At 34.5% G+C, this 17,452-nt stretch overlaps 1 protein-coding gene across 1 annotated transcript in view; it reads right to left on the bottom strand.

The window, feature by feature from the left end:
- LOC147538065 (choline monooxygenase, chloroplastic-like) overlaps window positions 1-17,452 on the bottom strand; it is a 56,593-nt gene that overhangs the window by 29,313 nt on the left and 9,828 nt on the right. The window contains exon 2 of the mRNA XM_086644407.1: window positions 14,637-14,682. Within this exon, the coding sequence (XP_086500533.1) occupies window positions 14,637-14,682 (46 nt within the window). The remainder of the gene's footprint in view (window positions 1-14,636; window positions 14,683-17,452) is intronic.

The raw sequence follows: 17,452 nt of genomic DNA, 5'->3' as shown, positions 1-17,452 counted from the left end.
ATATAATAGGGGCAATTTAGGTATTTCACGTGCTGTAAAATATAATTTCCAGAATAATTGGGGACGGGAAGGAAAGGGAAGCTTTCAACTTCCAAAATAGAATATTCATAAATAAAAACGTCCAAAATAGAAACGAACAAGTAGGGGGCACAAGTAGGGTTTATCTTTGGTATCCACTTTTTCTCTGAACTCTTAAGGATTTATGGTGATAATGGTAAGGTTTGAAGTTGAAATTGAGACTGAACTCTTTCTCAAAAAGAGAAGTCGACAACAACAAGGAGTCCAGTTGTCGACCAACTAGGGTTTTATCTAAAATTTTCACTTTCTCTCAAGGATTTGGTTGAACTTTCAATTCTGGTTATTATTCGATATTTGATTTGATTCTAGCGACATTGATGTGTAAATTAATGAGTCTATTTGAGAATTGTGGACATAATCTAGGCAGTAGTATGAAATTCCACTTTTACAAATTAAAGACTTCATTTGATTGATGATTGTGAATTGAATGTTAGGAATTAGTCGAATGCTAGAAATTGCAAATAATAAGTTGAATGTTAGAAATTGGTTATGATTTAATAATTGGATAGGATTTTTGTTTGCAGACCAATTGCTTATGATTTATAAATAAAATGTTAGAAAGTGCAAATGAGTTGTGAATCTTAGATAAGTTCAAATTGTGTTAATTAGTCGAATGTTTGTTTGTTGATTGATGGTTACGATTCACGAATTATGGTTATCAATTATGATTGTAATTTCTTATGAATTTTAGATTCTTAGAATTATGAATTTTAGTTGATGTCTATATGTCGATTGACATTGTTTATTGATTCTTAATTAGTTTATTTGATTCTCGATCGAAATTGATCAATGTTTGATTCATGTTTGGTTGAAATTTGAATCACATTGATTTATATTTAAGACAAAATGTCAAAAGCTCCTAAAGCGCCTAGGAGAAGAAATACAATTGGTTCTTTTTTAAAACCGAAATAGGGAAAGAAAACAAAAATATATGTACCTTTAAATAACTCTTCTACTTGTATTACATGCATCATCGGTAGAAACCTATGACTTTTCTTAAAATTTTGGTTACCATAAAAGTAAAGTTCTGTAAATCAGATTGCAAAGCAGTGCAAACCAGTTTGCAAAGCTTTGTAAACCAGATTGCAAGCCAGTTTGCAAAGCTTCGCTATCTAAGATTCTAAGGGCAATTTCGATATTAGAAATGGGAGTGCTTTTAAAATTGTCCTTCAAGACTATTTCCAAACTATATATGGGGCCTAAAAGGACAAAAAGATAACTTGTCTTTTTGACAAAAAAAAACATGAAATTTGGCCTCCAGCCCAATTTCCTGTTCTTAATATTATCCCATTTTGGAGGTGACTAACACAATAAAGGAAGGATTTTACGTGGTCTTAAAATAAATAATAATGTTGGATATGTGTGAAAACATTTGGTGTGAAAATCAACTTATTTTTGCAGTTGGAAAAAGCAAGTTTTTCTTATTACAAATTCAAATTTTTTGTGTTTGCCATAAATTAAATGGCCTATAACGTGACGAATTAAATGGCCTAAAAAGTCTACATAAACTACTTTATTTATATCTAAGTTCAATATTTCTGGATTTGCACTTCCATGAGATCGAACCTGGGACCTCTACATTGGAGAGTATTTGCAATGAGCAACTGGGCTACCAGTGGTTGGCGGCAATAATATCAAATGCCTTTATAAGTTCCAAAATTAGGTATCCCAAAATCAACCAAAAAGCTCTCTCGCTTGTGTCCCTCTTTCTCGTCTATCTCCCTTTCTCTCTCTCTCCCCCTCTCTTTGAATTTATCAATTGAGTTTAACAGGGTGAAACAAATCCTAATGGACAAATTGAACTTCAAGCAAAACTTCATCAAGAAACTTACAAGTTTACAGTCTATTATGGCTTTCGATGTTAGGGTTTAGGGCAGTTTGACCCAACAAGTTCACCAAACAATCGGACTTGGTTAGTTTTTGCAGATCCATTTCGAACACGTTCACACATGATATCAGATTTTCGGGGTTTTAATCGATCCATTTCGAACAAATAATAAATAAACTGCAATATTGGATTCAAATTCATAATACGATGATGAGGGAAGGCTTAAAGACTGGAAAAAACATTGAGGCGAAAAGAACCAGAATCGAGTTGGAGGCTTGATGGTTTCATGTAGTCAGTGGCTTCAATAGTGAATTTGATTGGATTCAAAGTATGTTTTACATATTTAGGGTTTTAGGAGTTATTTGTCATGAGTTAAAGAAAAAGGGAGGAGTTAGTTGAGAAATACCGGAGGTGAGACAGAGACGGAACGAAAATTTTCGTGAGAGTGGGAAAATTGATTTACCCCCTTTTTGGTGGTCAACATTGTTTTCATTTTCCCACAAATCCGTTTTTCCGTGAAAACCACTTTCCAACTCCTACTTTTCACGTACCAAATGGACCCTTAGTTGAATATAATGGCAGAAGATAAAACAAAAGAAGTTTATATTTTAATTTGAATTAAATGAGAATATTTAGTCGCACTATTATTGTAATAATAGTTACTTATAATATAACATTAGAAAAATCGAAGTTTTTTTGCATCTAGTTAGAATTGATCTCAAGTTAGTTATCTTTATCTTATGCATCTATAAATACCAAATTTGTAATTTAGTTCATTGAAGAAGTGAGAAAGAAAATTTATAATACTAAAGAGTTTTAGTCATATTTTTCTTATCTCTTTTATTTTTATTTCCATCAAAATGGTACCTGAGCCAGGTTGTAAGAGTTGAGAAAAAATGTGAGAAAAATTGTGTGAGATATGGCGAGTAGAAGTAAATGGTTACGCCAATTCCTCGTTTCAATGGAGAAGATTACGATTATTGGAACAACAATTCAAAAGATTTGCTAAAATTGATTGATTCTGAATTTTGTTGAAGAAGGTTTCACCATTCAGATAATGAAACGATTCTAACAATAGTCCAAAAACATGTAGAGTGAAAACAGAAAAAAAAAAGGCAACAAAGCAGTTTCTCATATGTATCAAACAATTCAAAATCCAGTGTATGAAATAATTTTTAAAGCTAAAATTGCATAGCAAGCATGGGAGATTATTCGAATTGCATACAACGCAGTGAGAAAAGGATAAAAGCATATGTCTTTAAACATTGAGATTGGAATTTTTAAGAATTAGAAAGGAAGAAAATGAAAACAATTCTGATTACTTTACAAAAAGTAAATGTCATAGTTAATCAAATAACACTTTATAAAGAAATTTTTCAAATTGAAAGAATTGTTGAAATAAAATTTTGTAGTTTACCACAAAGATTTGAGTGTGCTGCGGTAGCTATTGAAGAATCAAGGGACTCTTTTCACTATCTTTAGAAGTTTTATAAGGAACTCTTTAGGCACATGAATTTAAAGTTTATTGAAGAAATCCGACCCTTCCCGATCAAATAAATATCAAGTTACAAACACGAAGACCGTGGTTTTTACTGTGGTCGTGATAAAAGTTTTCGAGAAAGAGGTTTTCGTGGTAGAGGAAGATATGATTCTTACTCAAATATAATCAATGTTAAAGAAGCTACATAAATCAAAATTTAATAGAGGTTATTTTGGATGCTATAAATTTCACAAACATGGTCTGAATGCTAAAGAATGTTGGCATAAACAACAAGATAACAATGAGGAATTTGATGTTATTCATGAAAATAGTGATGATACAAACGAAAAAGACCCTCCAGAAATTTGATACTTACATGTTACCATGATATTAATGCAACTGATGTTTGGTATCTAGACAGAGGAGCTACCAAGCGTATGAGATGTACAAAATTTATTCTCAGAATTAGTTGAATCAAACAGAGGATAAGTGAGAATTGAAGATGGTAGAACCTATAAAGTAAGAGGTATTGGTGATTTTTTTTTCCAAAAATCTAGCAATATTGAAAAAATATTCAAAGCTTATTATCTCGCTTGTTTAAAAAATAATTTGCTTAATATTGGTCATGCATTGAAGAAAGAACATGATATCTTTTTTTGTGACAATCCTTGTTTATTATCAGGAAAAAGTCAATTTATTGCAAAAATTGTAGTTACACCAAATAATATGTTTCCCCTCTTGAACTCCAATTTTGCTAACAAGTCTTGTTTTTCAGCTATTTATGACTATTAAATATGTAAATTGTTGCATGATAGGTATGGACACTTGAACTATAGAAGCTTGAAGTTTCTAAAAGTGAAGCATATAGTTGATGGATTACCTCAAATTTATGAAACACAATTAGTTTCTGAGAAATGTCAACTACATATGCAAGGTAGAGAACTATTTCCAAAAAAATCATTTTAAAATTAAAAAGACCATTAGAATCGGTACACTCAGATTTATGTGCTTCGTTTCCCGAGTCTAATAAAGGTAACAATATTTTCTTACTTTTGTTTATGATTTTTCAAGAAATATTTTGATAAAATAAAAATCTGAGTTCTTTCAAGCTTTTAAAAAGTTTAAAGCAGAAGTAAAAGAAAATTCTTGGTCACAAACTAAAATCTTAATAACTGATAAGGGACGTGAGTATCTTCTTTAGAAAAATATTCCAAAGAATATAGTATAAGACATGAGTTGACAGTACAAAACACATCATAACAAAATGCTGCGAGTGAAAGGAAAAATCGTACACCATGGAATTTGTGAATGTATACTTGAGAAAAAAATTGCAACAAGTTTTATGGGCTAAAATAGTTTCTTGTGCAGTTTATTTGATGAAAATGCGTCCTATTAAAATCTTATAAATTTCACACCTCAATGAAGCATAGTGTGGTGTGAAGTCGAATTTGGGTCATTTGAGAACTTTGAGTTGTGTTGGTTATACACACATTCCACATGCACTAAGAAAACAAATTGGATGGTATATATAAAAAAAAAAAGTTGTAGGCTAAAGTGAAATGAGCAAAGTCTTAAATTGTACAATCCAAAAACAAACAAAATAGTGATAAGTTGATATGTTTGATTTGTCGAAAGTTTTTCTTTTGAGTCAAAATATCCGAAATGGTCTATCATTGAAGATGAAAATGATAGTGAATTCCCTTCATGTTTAGTCAGTCAATCTAATGTTGATTCACCTCAAAGTACACCAACAAGGAAGATAATCAGCTTGAGGAAAATTTATGACTCAATTAATCCTGTTTATCCACATAATATTATTTTTTTGTTTTTTCTCGTCACTTAAGATCTAATTTCTTATGATGATGCATAAAGAAGAAAAGGGGAAAAAACCCATGGATGAAGAAAAAAAGTTAACTGAAAAATAAATATACATGAGAGCTTACTGCTTTGCCTACTAACACGAATTCAATTGGTTTGAAACGGGTATTAATTAAAAAAAGATTAATCCAGACGACTCTTTCAACAAATTAGGTTGGGCTTGTAATAAATGGTTATATGGAAAAGGAAGAAAAAATTATATGCTGATGTATTTTGTTGTAATATTTGCATATTTAAATGATGTGCTTAATGAAGATGTTTTTTTGTTGAACAACCACTCTATTTTGTAAAGAAAGGGAAAGAAGAAGAAGTGAACAAGTTGAATAAGACTCTTTATGTATGAAGCACTCACCTAGAGCTTTGGTATCATGAAATTAATTCTTATTTAGAAAAAATAGATTTCAAAAATGTCCATATGATCACACACTCTACAACAACGAGAGATCTCATAATTTTTTATTGCAAATAACTTTGAAGATCTTAGGTCACTTTAAGTTGTCTATAATAAATGAGTTTGAGACAATAATTTAGAAAAGGAACGTCACTTTCTTGGTACTGAAGTTCATCAATCTCATAAAAGGATTTTGATTTCACAGGAAATACATGCAAACGAAATATTTAAAAAAAAAAATCAAGATGGTTGATACAAATCCAGTTTCAAGTTTGTGAATTACTGGTTTGAAGTTTAGCGAAGATGATGAAGGAAGTAATGTGAATTTTACCATGTTTCGAAGTTTGGTTGGAACTTTGATGAATTTGATAAGGATTATTCCCAAATGGTCCCCTACTTTATGCCCAGCTTCTCGTGTAGCCCCCTACTTTATCAAAACTACCCAGATGACCCCCTGTATCTGTTACCGACATATCCGTTAATTTTTTTTCCTTCTCTCCTCCATCTCATCACCTCTCTTTGCTACATCATCTCTCTCGCTACCTCATCATCTTCTCAGATAAGGTCGTCGACCGGTCAAAATTTCTGGTAACCGACCTGCGACCTTCATACTTAAAAGAAATAAAAATTCTCTCTCTCTATCTATCTCCACTAGATTTGTGGAAACCCAAACCCTAGATCTGGTTTGGGTTTCCCCAAACCCTGGATCTGGTTTGGGGAAAACCCAAACCAAATTTGTTGAAGCTTTAACAGTGAAGCTTCCACAGTGAAGCTTCACCTTGAAGCTTCCACATGGAAGCTTCACCTTGATGCTTCAACAACTGTTGAAGTTCGTGGAAGCTTCAACAACTGTGGAAGTTCGTGGAAGCTTCAACAACTGTTGAAGTTCGTTGAAGCTTCACTATTAAAGCTTTACTATTGAAGCTTCAACAGATCTAGGCTTTCCCCAAACCCAAGTGGTTAGAGAGATAGAAAAAAAGTTAAGTATGAAGGTCGCCAGAAATTTTGGCCGACCGATGATGACATACGAGAGAGATGACGTGACAGAGATAGGTGATGAGATGGAGGAGAGAGAGAGAGAAAAAAATTAACAAACATGTGACGGTAACGAAAGAAGAGGGTCATCTGGGTATTTTTGATAAAGTATGGGGGCTACGCGAGAAGCTGGTCATAAAATAGAGCGCCATTTGGGAAATACCCATTTGATAACTACATGATCAGTTGTTATATTCGCATTAAGTCTGATAAGTAGATTTATGAAAAAACTACATTCTCTCATTTGGAGGTAGGAAAGAAAATTTTACGATATGTGAAAGATACAATCGACAACGGGTTTTGGTGAAGCAAATATTCCAGTTCATTTTGTTGGATATGTAGATAGTATTTGGCAGGGAGTTAAAATGATACCAAAAGTACTTCAGGATATGTTTTTAGTTTTGGTATTGGAGCAATTTTATGGTATTCGAAGAAACGAACAATTGGTTCTCTTTCTAATAACAAAATTTGAATATATAGTTGTTGCTTTGGCGGGATGTCAAATTGTTTGGTTACGAGGTCTTTTAGAAAGTCTAAAGCATGAACAGGTTAGTCCAACAACATTATTTTATGACAATAATTCATTTATTGCCATCACAAAGTAAGGATCCAGAAATTCATGGAAGGACCAAGCATATTCGTATCAGATATCATTTTCTGCGAGAACTTGTAAATGATTCAGGTGAAGTATTGCATCAAGAACGATCAAATGACAGATATGTTTACAAAGACTTAAAGCGGAAAGACTTGAAATCTTGTGAAAAACAAATATGTAAGTATTTGGGTCCTAAAGGAACAAAACACTCTGGCCTAATCAAGACAATTCCGTCAAACTTGATTAACCCAACGTCATTATGCCCCAACAAAAACTGTATGCACGGATCAAAGCAACTGTGTAAATTCTAGATATAAATTAGAGAATTTGGGTCAAACCCCCGCACTCCAAACTTGCTTTGCTAAAAGAAAGAATACTGCACTCCAAACATGGTTTGCTAAAAGAAAGAGTACATCAGTTCATGTAGCTTTAACTCCTTTGTTAGAAGACTAAATTACTTTTCATATGTGGAACATGTTGGGGTCCCTCCTTATGATAAAAGGACTCCTAATCGAAATAGGATTTCCCTTATTCCTTATTTGGGGAAAAAATAGAAACGCTTTAAAAGAAATTCCTATTTCTATTAGTAAACCTCCCTATTTATAATTATAAAAGGGAATGAAGGGGGAGAGATTATTCACAACAACTATCAGAACAAAGAGAAGTTAGAGAAAAAGAGATTTCTGATGTGGTTCTTTCAAGAGAGATTGAAAGAGAAGAATATTGGTTTGAAGAAAAGAAGATTATTAATCTTGTGAAGCAATTTACTTTGTGATTATATTCTTCAGCCTTTGGTAATCTAGGATTTGTTCAAATCCTAAGGAATAAGAGTTTTTATTTCTTTGTCTCTTTGTTCAGTTTATCCACCATAGATTTGGTGAAGAGTTGTTATCCAAGAGTGTTTCTACACATCATGAAGAATTGGTTAATCTCCTATTGCTTTAGGGAAGGACTGTGTAACCTATTATTATCATTATAGTGGAAGATTTCTGGACTAGGTCCCGTGGTTTTTACCTTCTATCTTGGAAGAGTTTTTTTGCCACGTTAAATAATCTTGGTGTCTCTACTTTTACTTTTGCATCGTTTATCTTCATACTCTTAAACAAGTTAATTAGGTTATTTTTCCAACAAGTGGTATCAGAGCTACGGTTAGATTTATTGTTCAGAAATAAGGAAGTGAATACTAATCGCATGATTAGTTTAGATGGAGAAAACTATTTGACGTGGAAAGCAAAAATGGAAGATTTGTTATATCGCAAATACCTAGTTGCACCCATTGAAAATCACGGTACAAAACCGATGAAGATGGATGAAGAAGACTGAAAAGTATTAGATCCAAAGGTTGTTGGATTTATTCGACAATGGGTAGAACCCAGTGTTTTTCATCATGTATCGACGGAGACTTCCGCTTTTAGTCTACGAAGGAAATTACAAGAATTATATGATCAGAAGACAGCTACCAAAAAGGCTTACTAATTCAAAAATCTAGGAAAATTACAATATAAAGAAGGAACCTCAATTGCTCAACACGTGAATGAGATGAAAAGTCTAGTAAATCATCTTTCTGCAATGAAGTTAGTTTTGGATGATGAGTTGCAAGCCTTACTTCTTCCAAACTCTTTTCTAGATAGTTGGGAGACATTGGTGGTGTCTCTTAGCAATTCTGCTCCTGATGGCATAATGCGTATGAATCACGTAACGGGTAGTTTGTTGAATGAAGAAACAAGAAGGAAATCATCGTCAGACTAGTCTCATTCAGAAGCACTTGTTACAAAAAGATGGGGGAGAGGTAAAAGTAGAAAACCTTATAACCGTGATAAGTCAAGGGAAAGATCAAACCAAAGAAAGAAATTAAATGTTTTGGTTGTGGAAAAATGGGTCATTACAAGAGTGAATGCAAGAAACCAAAGGAGAAAAATAAAAAGGATGATGAAAAACAAGATAATGTTGCAGTAGTTGCATCAAGTGATCACATTATCCTACTCTCAGGTTGTGGAGACACTTGCTTAAGTATGACTGAGTCAGAACTAGAAACAACTTAGTTGGTTGACTCAGGTGCTTCGTATCATGCTACTCCATGTAAGGATTTCTTTAAATCTTACAGAACTGGTGACCTTGGCAAAGTCAGGATGGGAAACTTAGGTTTCTCAAAAACCGTAGGAATTGGAGAAGTGAAAATTGAGACGAGCACAGGGAGTTATTGATTCTTAAGAATGTGAGGCATATATCAGATCTTCAATATAACCTAATCTCTACAGGAGTATTAGATGATGAAGGGTATCACAATCACTTTGGTGATGAAAAGTGGAAACTCACAAAAGGGACAATGGTGATAGCAAGGGGGAAGAAATGTTGTACTTTATACAGGACTCAAGTAAAACAGTGTAAAGGAGAATTAAATGCAGTTGAAAAAGATTCTTCCACGGATCTTTGGCATAGAAGACTCGGGCACATGAGCGAGAAGGGACTCAAATCCTTGCTAAACGACAAGACTTACCGAACATGAAAAGTATAAATTTAAACACTTGCTCTCATTGTTTAGTAGGAAAGCAACATAGAGTTCTTTCAAAGGAATGCATCTGAAAGAAAATCTAGTGTTTTAGAGCTCGTTTATTCTGACGTTTGTGGACCTTTAAAGGTCAAAACACTTGGTGCTGCTTTGTATTTTGTTACTTTTATAGCTGATGCTTCTAGGAAAGTTTGGGCATATGCCATGAAGACTAAAGATCAGGTACTTACAGTTTTCAAGAATTTCCACAACATGGTAGAACGAGAGACAGGAAAATCATTAAAGTGCATTCGCACTGACAATAGAGGAGAATACATCTGGTCGTTTGAAGAGTATTGCAAAACCCATGGTATTACATGAACAGACAGTTCCCAAAACTCCACAACAAAATGGTGTAGCAGAACGCATTAATCGCACTATTATGGAGAGGAACAGATGTATGCTCACAGAAGCTAAGTTGCCTAAAAGCTTATGGGGTGAGGCAATGCGTACTGCATGTTATCTGATCAATTTATCACCTTCAACACCATTAGATAGAGATGTAGCTGAGAGAGTGTGGGTTGGGAAAGAAGTCAATTATGGACACCTAAGGGTGTTTGGTTGCAGGGCTTTTGTGCATATACCTAAAGATTAGAGAACAAAGCATCTTTTTAAGATATGCAGATGAGAAATTCGGGTACAGGTTATGGGATCCAGTTGATAAGAAGATAATTAGAAGTAGAGATGTGGTGTTTCTTGAAAATTAAACTATTGAGGACTTCGGGAAAGTTGAGAAGCATGAGAATGATCTCATTGATCTAGATACACATATCTCTTCTAAGGTTATGCATGATAATGCGGGTGAAGAACAAAATAATGAAGATGAAGCTCAGGAAGATGTTCCTATGAGTGATGATGTTGAGTAGGGAATGGAAGTTCAACATGAACTACCAGCTAAATTGAGAAGATTGACTAGAGAGGGAGCACCATCTACCAAGTATCCTCCACACGAGTATGTGATGGTTACAGATGGTGGAGAACCGCAGTGCTATGAAGAATCCATAGATGATGCACAGAGGAAGGAGCGGTTGAAAGCTATGCAAGATGAGATTAAATCATTTCATAAGAACAACACTTTTTAAGTTGTTTGAAAAACCTAAGAATAAGAAAATTCTTAAAAATAAGTGGGTGTTCAAAATCAAGAGCGAATAAAGAAATTCACAACCACGGTACAAGGCACGCCTAGTGGTGAAAGGATTTTGGGCAGAAGAAGGGTATTGATTTTGATGAGATTTTCTCCCCGGTCGGGAAGATGTCCTCTATACGGTTGGTATTGGGATTAGCTGCAAGTATGAACCTAGAAATTGAACAACTAGATGTGAAGACCGCTTTCCTTCATGGTGACTTGGAAGAAGATGTGTATATGGAACAACCAACAGGGTTTGAAGTTAAAGGTAAGGAACACTTGGTTTGAAAGTTAGAGAAGAGTTTATATGGGCTGAAACAAGCACCAAGACAGTGGTACAAAATTTTTGAATCATTCATGAAGGATCAAGGGTATCACAGGACGACTTCAGATCATTGTGTTTTCGTTCATAAATTTCCTGATGGAGATTTGATTATACTTCTACTTTATGTTGATGATATGTTGATTGTTGGTCAGGATGCAAATAAAATTAGCAGGTTAAAGAAGGAACTAAACAAGTATTTTGATATGAAAGACTTGGGTCCAGCAAAACAAATTCTTGGCATGCATATCTCTTGTAATAGAAAAGCTGGAAAACTTTGGCTATCACAAGAAAGATACATTGAGAAGGTTCTAGAAAGGTTCAATATGGACAAGACAAAACCAGTGAGTTATCCATTAGCCAGTCACTTCAAGTTGACGCGTGATCAGTGTCCATCAACTAGAAGTGAGAAAGAAGAAATGAAGAAAATTCCTTATGCTTCAGATGTAGGAAGCTTGATGTATGCAATGGTGTGTACGGAACCAGACATTACATTTGCAGTTGGAGTAGTAAGAAGATTTCTTGCAAATCCAGGCAAAGAACATTGGTTAGCAGTGAAGTGGATTCTGAAGTATCTTAGAGATACGTCTAAAGCGCGTATATGTTTTGGTATTGATAGCTAGTATTAGTCGGTTACACAGATGCAGACATGGTAGGAGATGTAGACGCCAAAAGGTCCACATCAGGCTCCCTATTTACTTTTTCAGGGGGGAGTAGTATCATGGCAATCTAAATCACAAATGTGTGTAGCTTTATCTACTACAGAGGAAGAATATATTGCCATTACAGAATGTTGCAAGGAGATGTTATGGATGAAGAGGCTGTTAGACGAACTTAGTATGAAACAGGATAATTATGTTATTCATTGCGATAGTCAAAGTGCCATCCACCTCAGTAAAAATTCTAGTTTCCATTCCAAGTCTAAGCATATAAATGTGAGATACCAGTGGATCCAAGATGTTCTTAAAGAAAAGGTGTTAAAGATCGAGAAAATCCATACTGACGACAATGGTTCAGATATGATGACAAAACCATTACCCAAAGGCAAACATGAGCTATGCAGCAGTGTTGCAGGTTTGGGGGTGGTAGGTCCCTCTTCATAAGTTGGGAGGGGGAGTTTGTTGGGGTCCCTCCTTACAATAAAAGGACTCCTAATTGAAATAGGATTTCCCTTATTACTTATCTGGGGAAAAAATAGAAACTTCTATTTTTTCAAGCCTAAAAATGAATTCCTATTTCTATTTGCAAACCTCCCTATTTGTCATTATAACAAAGAATGAAAGGGAAAAGATTATTCACAACAACTTTCAGAACAAAAAGAAGTCAGAGAAAGAGAGATTTCTGATGTGGTTCTTTTAAGAGAGATTGATAGAGAAGAATATTGGTTTGAAGAAAAGAAGATTATTAATCTTGTGAAGCAAATTAGTTTGTGGTTATCTTCTTCAGCCTTTGGTAATCTAGGATTTGTTCAAATCCTAAAGAGTAAGAGATTCCTATCTCTTTGTTTCTTTGTTCAGTTTATCCACCATAGTTTTGGTGAAGAGTTGTTATCCAAGAATGTTTCTACACATCTTGAAGAATTGGTTAATGCCCTATTGCTTTAGGGAAGAATTGTGTAAACCATTATTATCATTATAGTGGAAGATTTCTGGACTAGGTCCCGTGGTTTTTACCTTCTATCTTGGGGGGTTTTTGCCACGTTAAATAATCTTGGTGTCTCTACTTTTACTTTTGCACCGTTTATCTTCATATTCCTGAACAAGTTAATTAGGTTATTTTTCCAACAGAACACTCAAATTAGGTTTAATTTTTTTATTGTTGAGTCATTTCACCTAGCCAATTCACTCTCCTCTAATCTGGCTCTTCTCTCCCTCATTATTCTTTTTCACCGACTTTCTACTTGATGTATGTATATGGATGATGATGGTTTAGTTTGTTGTTTCTTCTGAAGATAAAAGATTAAACAGAAAATCGAACAAATGAAAAATTAGGGATGACGGCCAAGTTCACTGTTTTGTTGGAAAACCGTTCTTGTTTAAGTTAAGATTTTTAGATCAAAGATGACGATTTATTTAACTGACCTTTTGGAGATCATTTTTGTTCGATCGTTCGATATGTTTGTATCAAGATTTTTGTTTTAGTTCTCATCTTCAAGATATGAATTTGAATCAAATGAAGAGTGCATTAAACAAGAAAAAAATCGAAAACAGAATAAATTTGTTTATCGATCTGAAACATAAAGGATGACGTTTTTCAGTTTTCTCTTTGTTGTCGATCTGAAACATCGGTGGGATTCATTCAGTTTGCAATAAGTTATGGAGTCGGCAACCACAGATCCAGGATTTTCACTCAGGGGGTGCGCATTTATATACCCAAATATTTTTTTTTGCTAACATAATAATTAACAAAATACCTAGATTCAATAATTATACTAATACATTAATGATTAGAAAAGCAATTGATCTCTACTAGAGTCATGTTTTGAAATGTTCACATAATCGGCTCATTGTCAATTTCACTAAAAACATTTTTTTTCAATGAAGACTACTAACCAATCATTCAACCACAGATCACTCATTTCGTTTCTTACTCGTGTGTTGGCTAGCCTCACAGCCGAAAAAACTCTTTCAATGGAAGCAGTAGCCACGGTCAAACTTAGTCCTAAAGTGGTAGCAGAGGAGAAGTAATTTTGGTGTGGTTTGAGATGACAAAATGAGAGATGTATATAGAAGTAGAGAATTTAATTGTGTAGTTGGATGGTTGGGTGGTTGAATTAAAAATTATAGGGTTTATGATAGATGAATTGAAGTTTATAGGATTTAGGATAGATGAATTGAAGTTTATTCAGTTTAAGATAGTTGAATTAAATTTTATAAATTTTAGGTAATTGAATTTCTTAACAAAAAAATATACTTTGGAAGGTTGTTGAGGGAATTGGATCCTCGACCTCAAGCGACTTTCACCTTGGTAACCCAAGGCACTACCACTAAGCTACGACGTCACTAGATGTTTGGTGTACACGTTATTCAATAGCTATCTTTTATATATAAGAAAAATAACCACTACTACTAAATTTTTTCGAGATGATCAAGGTAGTGCGGCCGCACACCCTCGCACCCCTCTTACTACAATTGATCATTCTCTTGGGTACGTTTGTCATGTTATATGTAATTTCATGATTTGTAGTTTATGGGTGTGTAACGTATTCCATCTTTATTATATATTTGTCAGTTGTCATATATATATATATATATATATATATATATATATATATATATATTCTAAAACATGTAAATTTTACAGATCTACTTACCCTTAAGAAAGAAAATGAACAGGAAGATGGAAAGTGTGTTACCTCCCAGTAAAAAAGTCATGAGGATGTTTTATTTGGTGAGTGAACCCTGGAAATATAAGGTATCAGTAAAAAGGGAAAACTTGCAAAACATTATGACACCCCTCATATCCTATATTAAAACAGGTCAATCGGTTATGTGAGCTATAAGTCTGGTCATCCATTTTTGTTGGGAGTTTGATAGATCCTATATATTAAAACAGGTCAATCGGTTATGTGAGCTATAAGTCTGACCGTCCATTTTCGTTGGGGGTTTGATAGAAATTACATCGGACGACCTATATAAAATCCTCTTATTGTAATTCCAATCAAAACAATAGGGTGTTAGTGTCAACTATTAAAACTTCTTGAAACTACCATTAGGCTTTTATACCCTCATTTGTATTAGATATTACCACACATGTCAGCTACTAACAAATTAACTGCAAGGCTATTGTTGGCATTTACTAGATACCCAACAATATGGGAGGAGATCGTGGAGGAAGAGAAATTAGTGGGGAGAAAATCGGTTACAATATCCTTAAACTACATACATCAGCTCCCCTCACGGCCACACATATTTTAATTTTCTCTCCCTCTCTCCTCTTCTCTGCAACTTGCTCTATTTATTTGGTATTTGATGTATGAAGATTACTAATATAATTGAAGTTCATAATTTGTAGGAAAAAATTTCAGAATGTTACGGCGTTAGCCAAGAAGGATCTGTCGCGTCCGTATTACGAGGCGAAAACATAACGTAATAAATTAGTGGTCAAAAGAAAGGGGAAAGGGACACGACTCTTGAGAGGAATACATTTTTCATAGTTTATGGTTGGTTGACTATGCGGCCAAAAGAAAAAGCGGAAATGCTACTTTCCCCTAGGAATTTGACGAATTTCTTTTATGGGATGATGTGGCAATTCGTTTTAAAACTTTGACGAAATCTAGGTCATTAACAGATGAACGGCCTAGATCCCATCCTCTTTGCCATACCAGTTATCCCGGTTCTTTCATCCCCACTTTGACGAGAGGGACTTTACAGAGAGATGACACCGTAGCTAAAAACATCAAGAGAGCTATCAAATTCATTCTAGCTCCAAAAACGACCTTTTAGACATTGATTGGTAAAATTCAACTATAAAATGACCAACTTAAACCTAGGCAATCCATTTCTTCAAAGTGTTTTATGGGTTTTAAAAGGAAAAACATGAAATCAGTATTAAAAACACTAAAATCAGTAGAAGAATATCCTAAAATCAGTAGCACAAAACCCACATAGGTTTAATCAATAGTCAATAATAATGGTGGGCCCGATGAGCCGGTGGAGTCGGGTTAACTTGATCCTCAAGTCTCAAGATTATGTCAAATATACCCTTCCTTGTTCATATTTATTCCTTCTATATTTTCACCTATTAAATATGTAAACTAATTCTCTATCCTGTAAACAAACTCAATATAAATATATGTGAAGGGTTTGGCTGTAGAATCACCCAAAGTTTTATGATTCTTATTGTTCTTTATTGATTTCTATCATGGTAACAGAGCCATTGTTAGTATCTCTCTAAACAGTCTTGGTATCAATTTTTTTTTCCGATCGATAATATCAGACTTATCATTATCTCTTGGTGTTTTTTGATTCATTGTTTGGTTTTTATATCTTGGTATTATATTTTGGTAGCTCGAGTGGTATTCTTGGTTGAAAGTTTGTCGTTTTTTTGTCTAATCGGCTACAATGTCCATCGGTTACTTGTTATTATTGATTGTGTGTTATCATTATGACTACTCCAACCGAATCTGTCTGATCTACTGGTTCATCATTCTCATCTAGTATGGTGTCCTATCCTCACTTAAGTTCAATGATCAGTCTGAAGTTAACCCTTGACAATTATCTCCTATGGAAACCGCAACTTCTATCACTACTTGAAAGTCAGGAACTATTAGCTTTTATTGATCGGGATGTTTCTCATCCATCTCCTACCATTCAAACCTTGGGAGGTACGGTTTTAAATCTTAACTATACAACATGGAAGAAAACAGATTGACTTGTCTACTCGATTATTTATAGTTCATTATCTATTGAAGCTATGGGAGAAATTATAGGCCTCACAACTGCAACAGAGGTTTGTGCTAAATTAGCTCAAACTTATGCAAATCCTTATATTACTCACTCACTTCAATTACATGAGGTTATTCAAAACATCAAGAAGGGTGATTCTAGTCTTGGTGAATTTATTCGTAAATATTGGGAACTGCTTGAGTCTGTGGCTTCTATAGGAAAACCTTTAAGCGAAGAGGCAAAAGTGTTTTATTTCTTGAAAGGTTTGGGTCCTTCCTATGCTACCCTAGCTGAATCTATTATGTCGAAGAAAAAATTGCCAACTTTTCAAAATTTAGTTCCTATGATTACCTCTCAAGAAGCACTTCGCTCAACCTTTCACCATACTCATATTCTTGAAGGTACTTTTTACACTCAAGCATCACGTTCCAATGATAGTGATCGTCGACCACCACCACCTTCACGTGATCGTCGACCACCTCCTCAGTCTCCTTCCCGTCCGGACCGTGGTGAGCCTATTGTTTCTCGAAACAAGCCACCATTTTCCTGTCAATGATGTGGTAGGGCTGCTCAATTTGCAGATCGTTGTTATGACTTGGTGGGTCGTCCGCCTCATGAGCAGACTCGAGATCAGAATCGTACACACAATCGACCTCTTGCACCTGGTATACGAACTGTTCAGCGATCTGCTCCCACCCATCATGCTAAGCTAGCTGCGACTCACCATGATGAAGACATTGCTGCTGCTTTGACTGTTTCCAACCTGACTTGCCTGACTTGGTAT

Source organism: Eschscholzia californica, unplaced genomic scaffold (genome assembly GCF_041429995.1).
Source record: "Eschscholzia californica isolate CP2 unplaced genomic scaffold, dmEscCali1.0.p SCAF_5, whole genome shotgun sequence".
Lineage (NCBI taxonomy): Eukaryota > Viridiplantae > Streptophyta > Magnoliopsida > Ranunculales > Papaveraceae > Eschscholzia > Eschscholzia californica.
The sequence above is the reverse complement of the archived record's forward strand: the minus strand, read 5'-3'. Positions and strand labels throughout refer to the sequence as shown.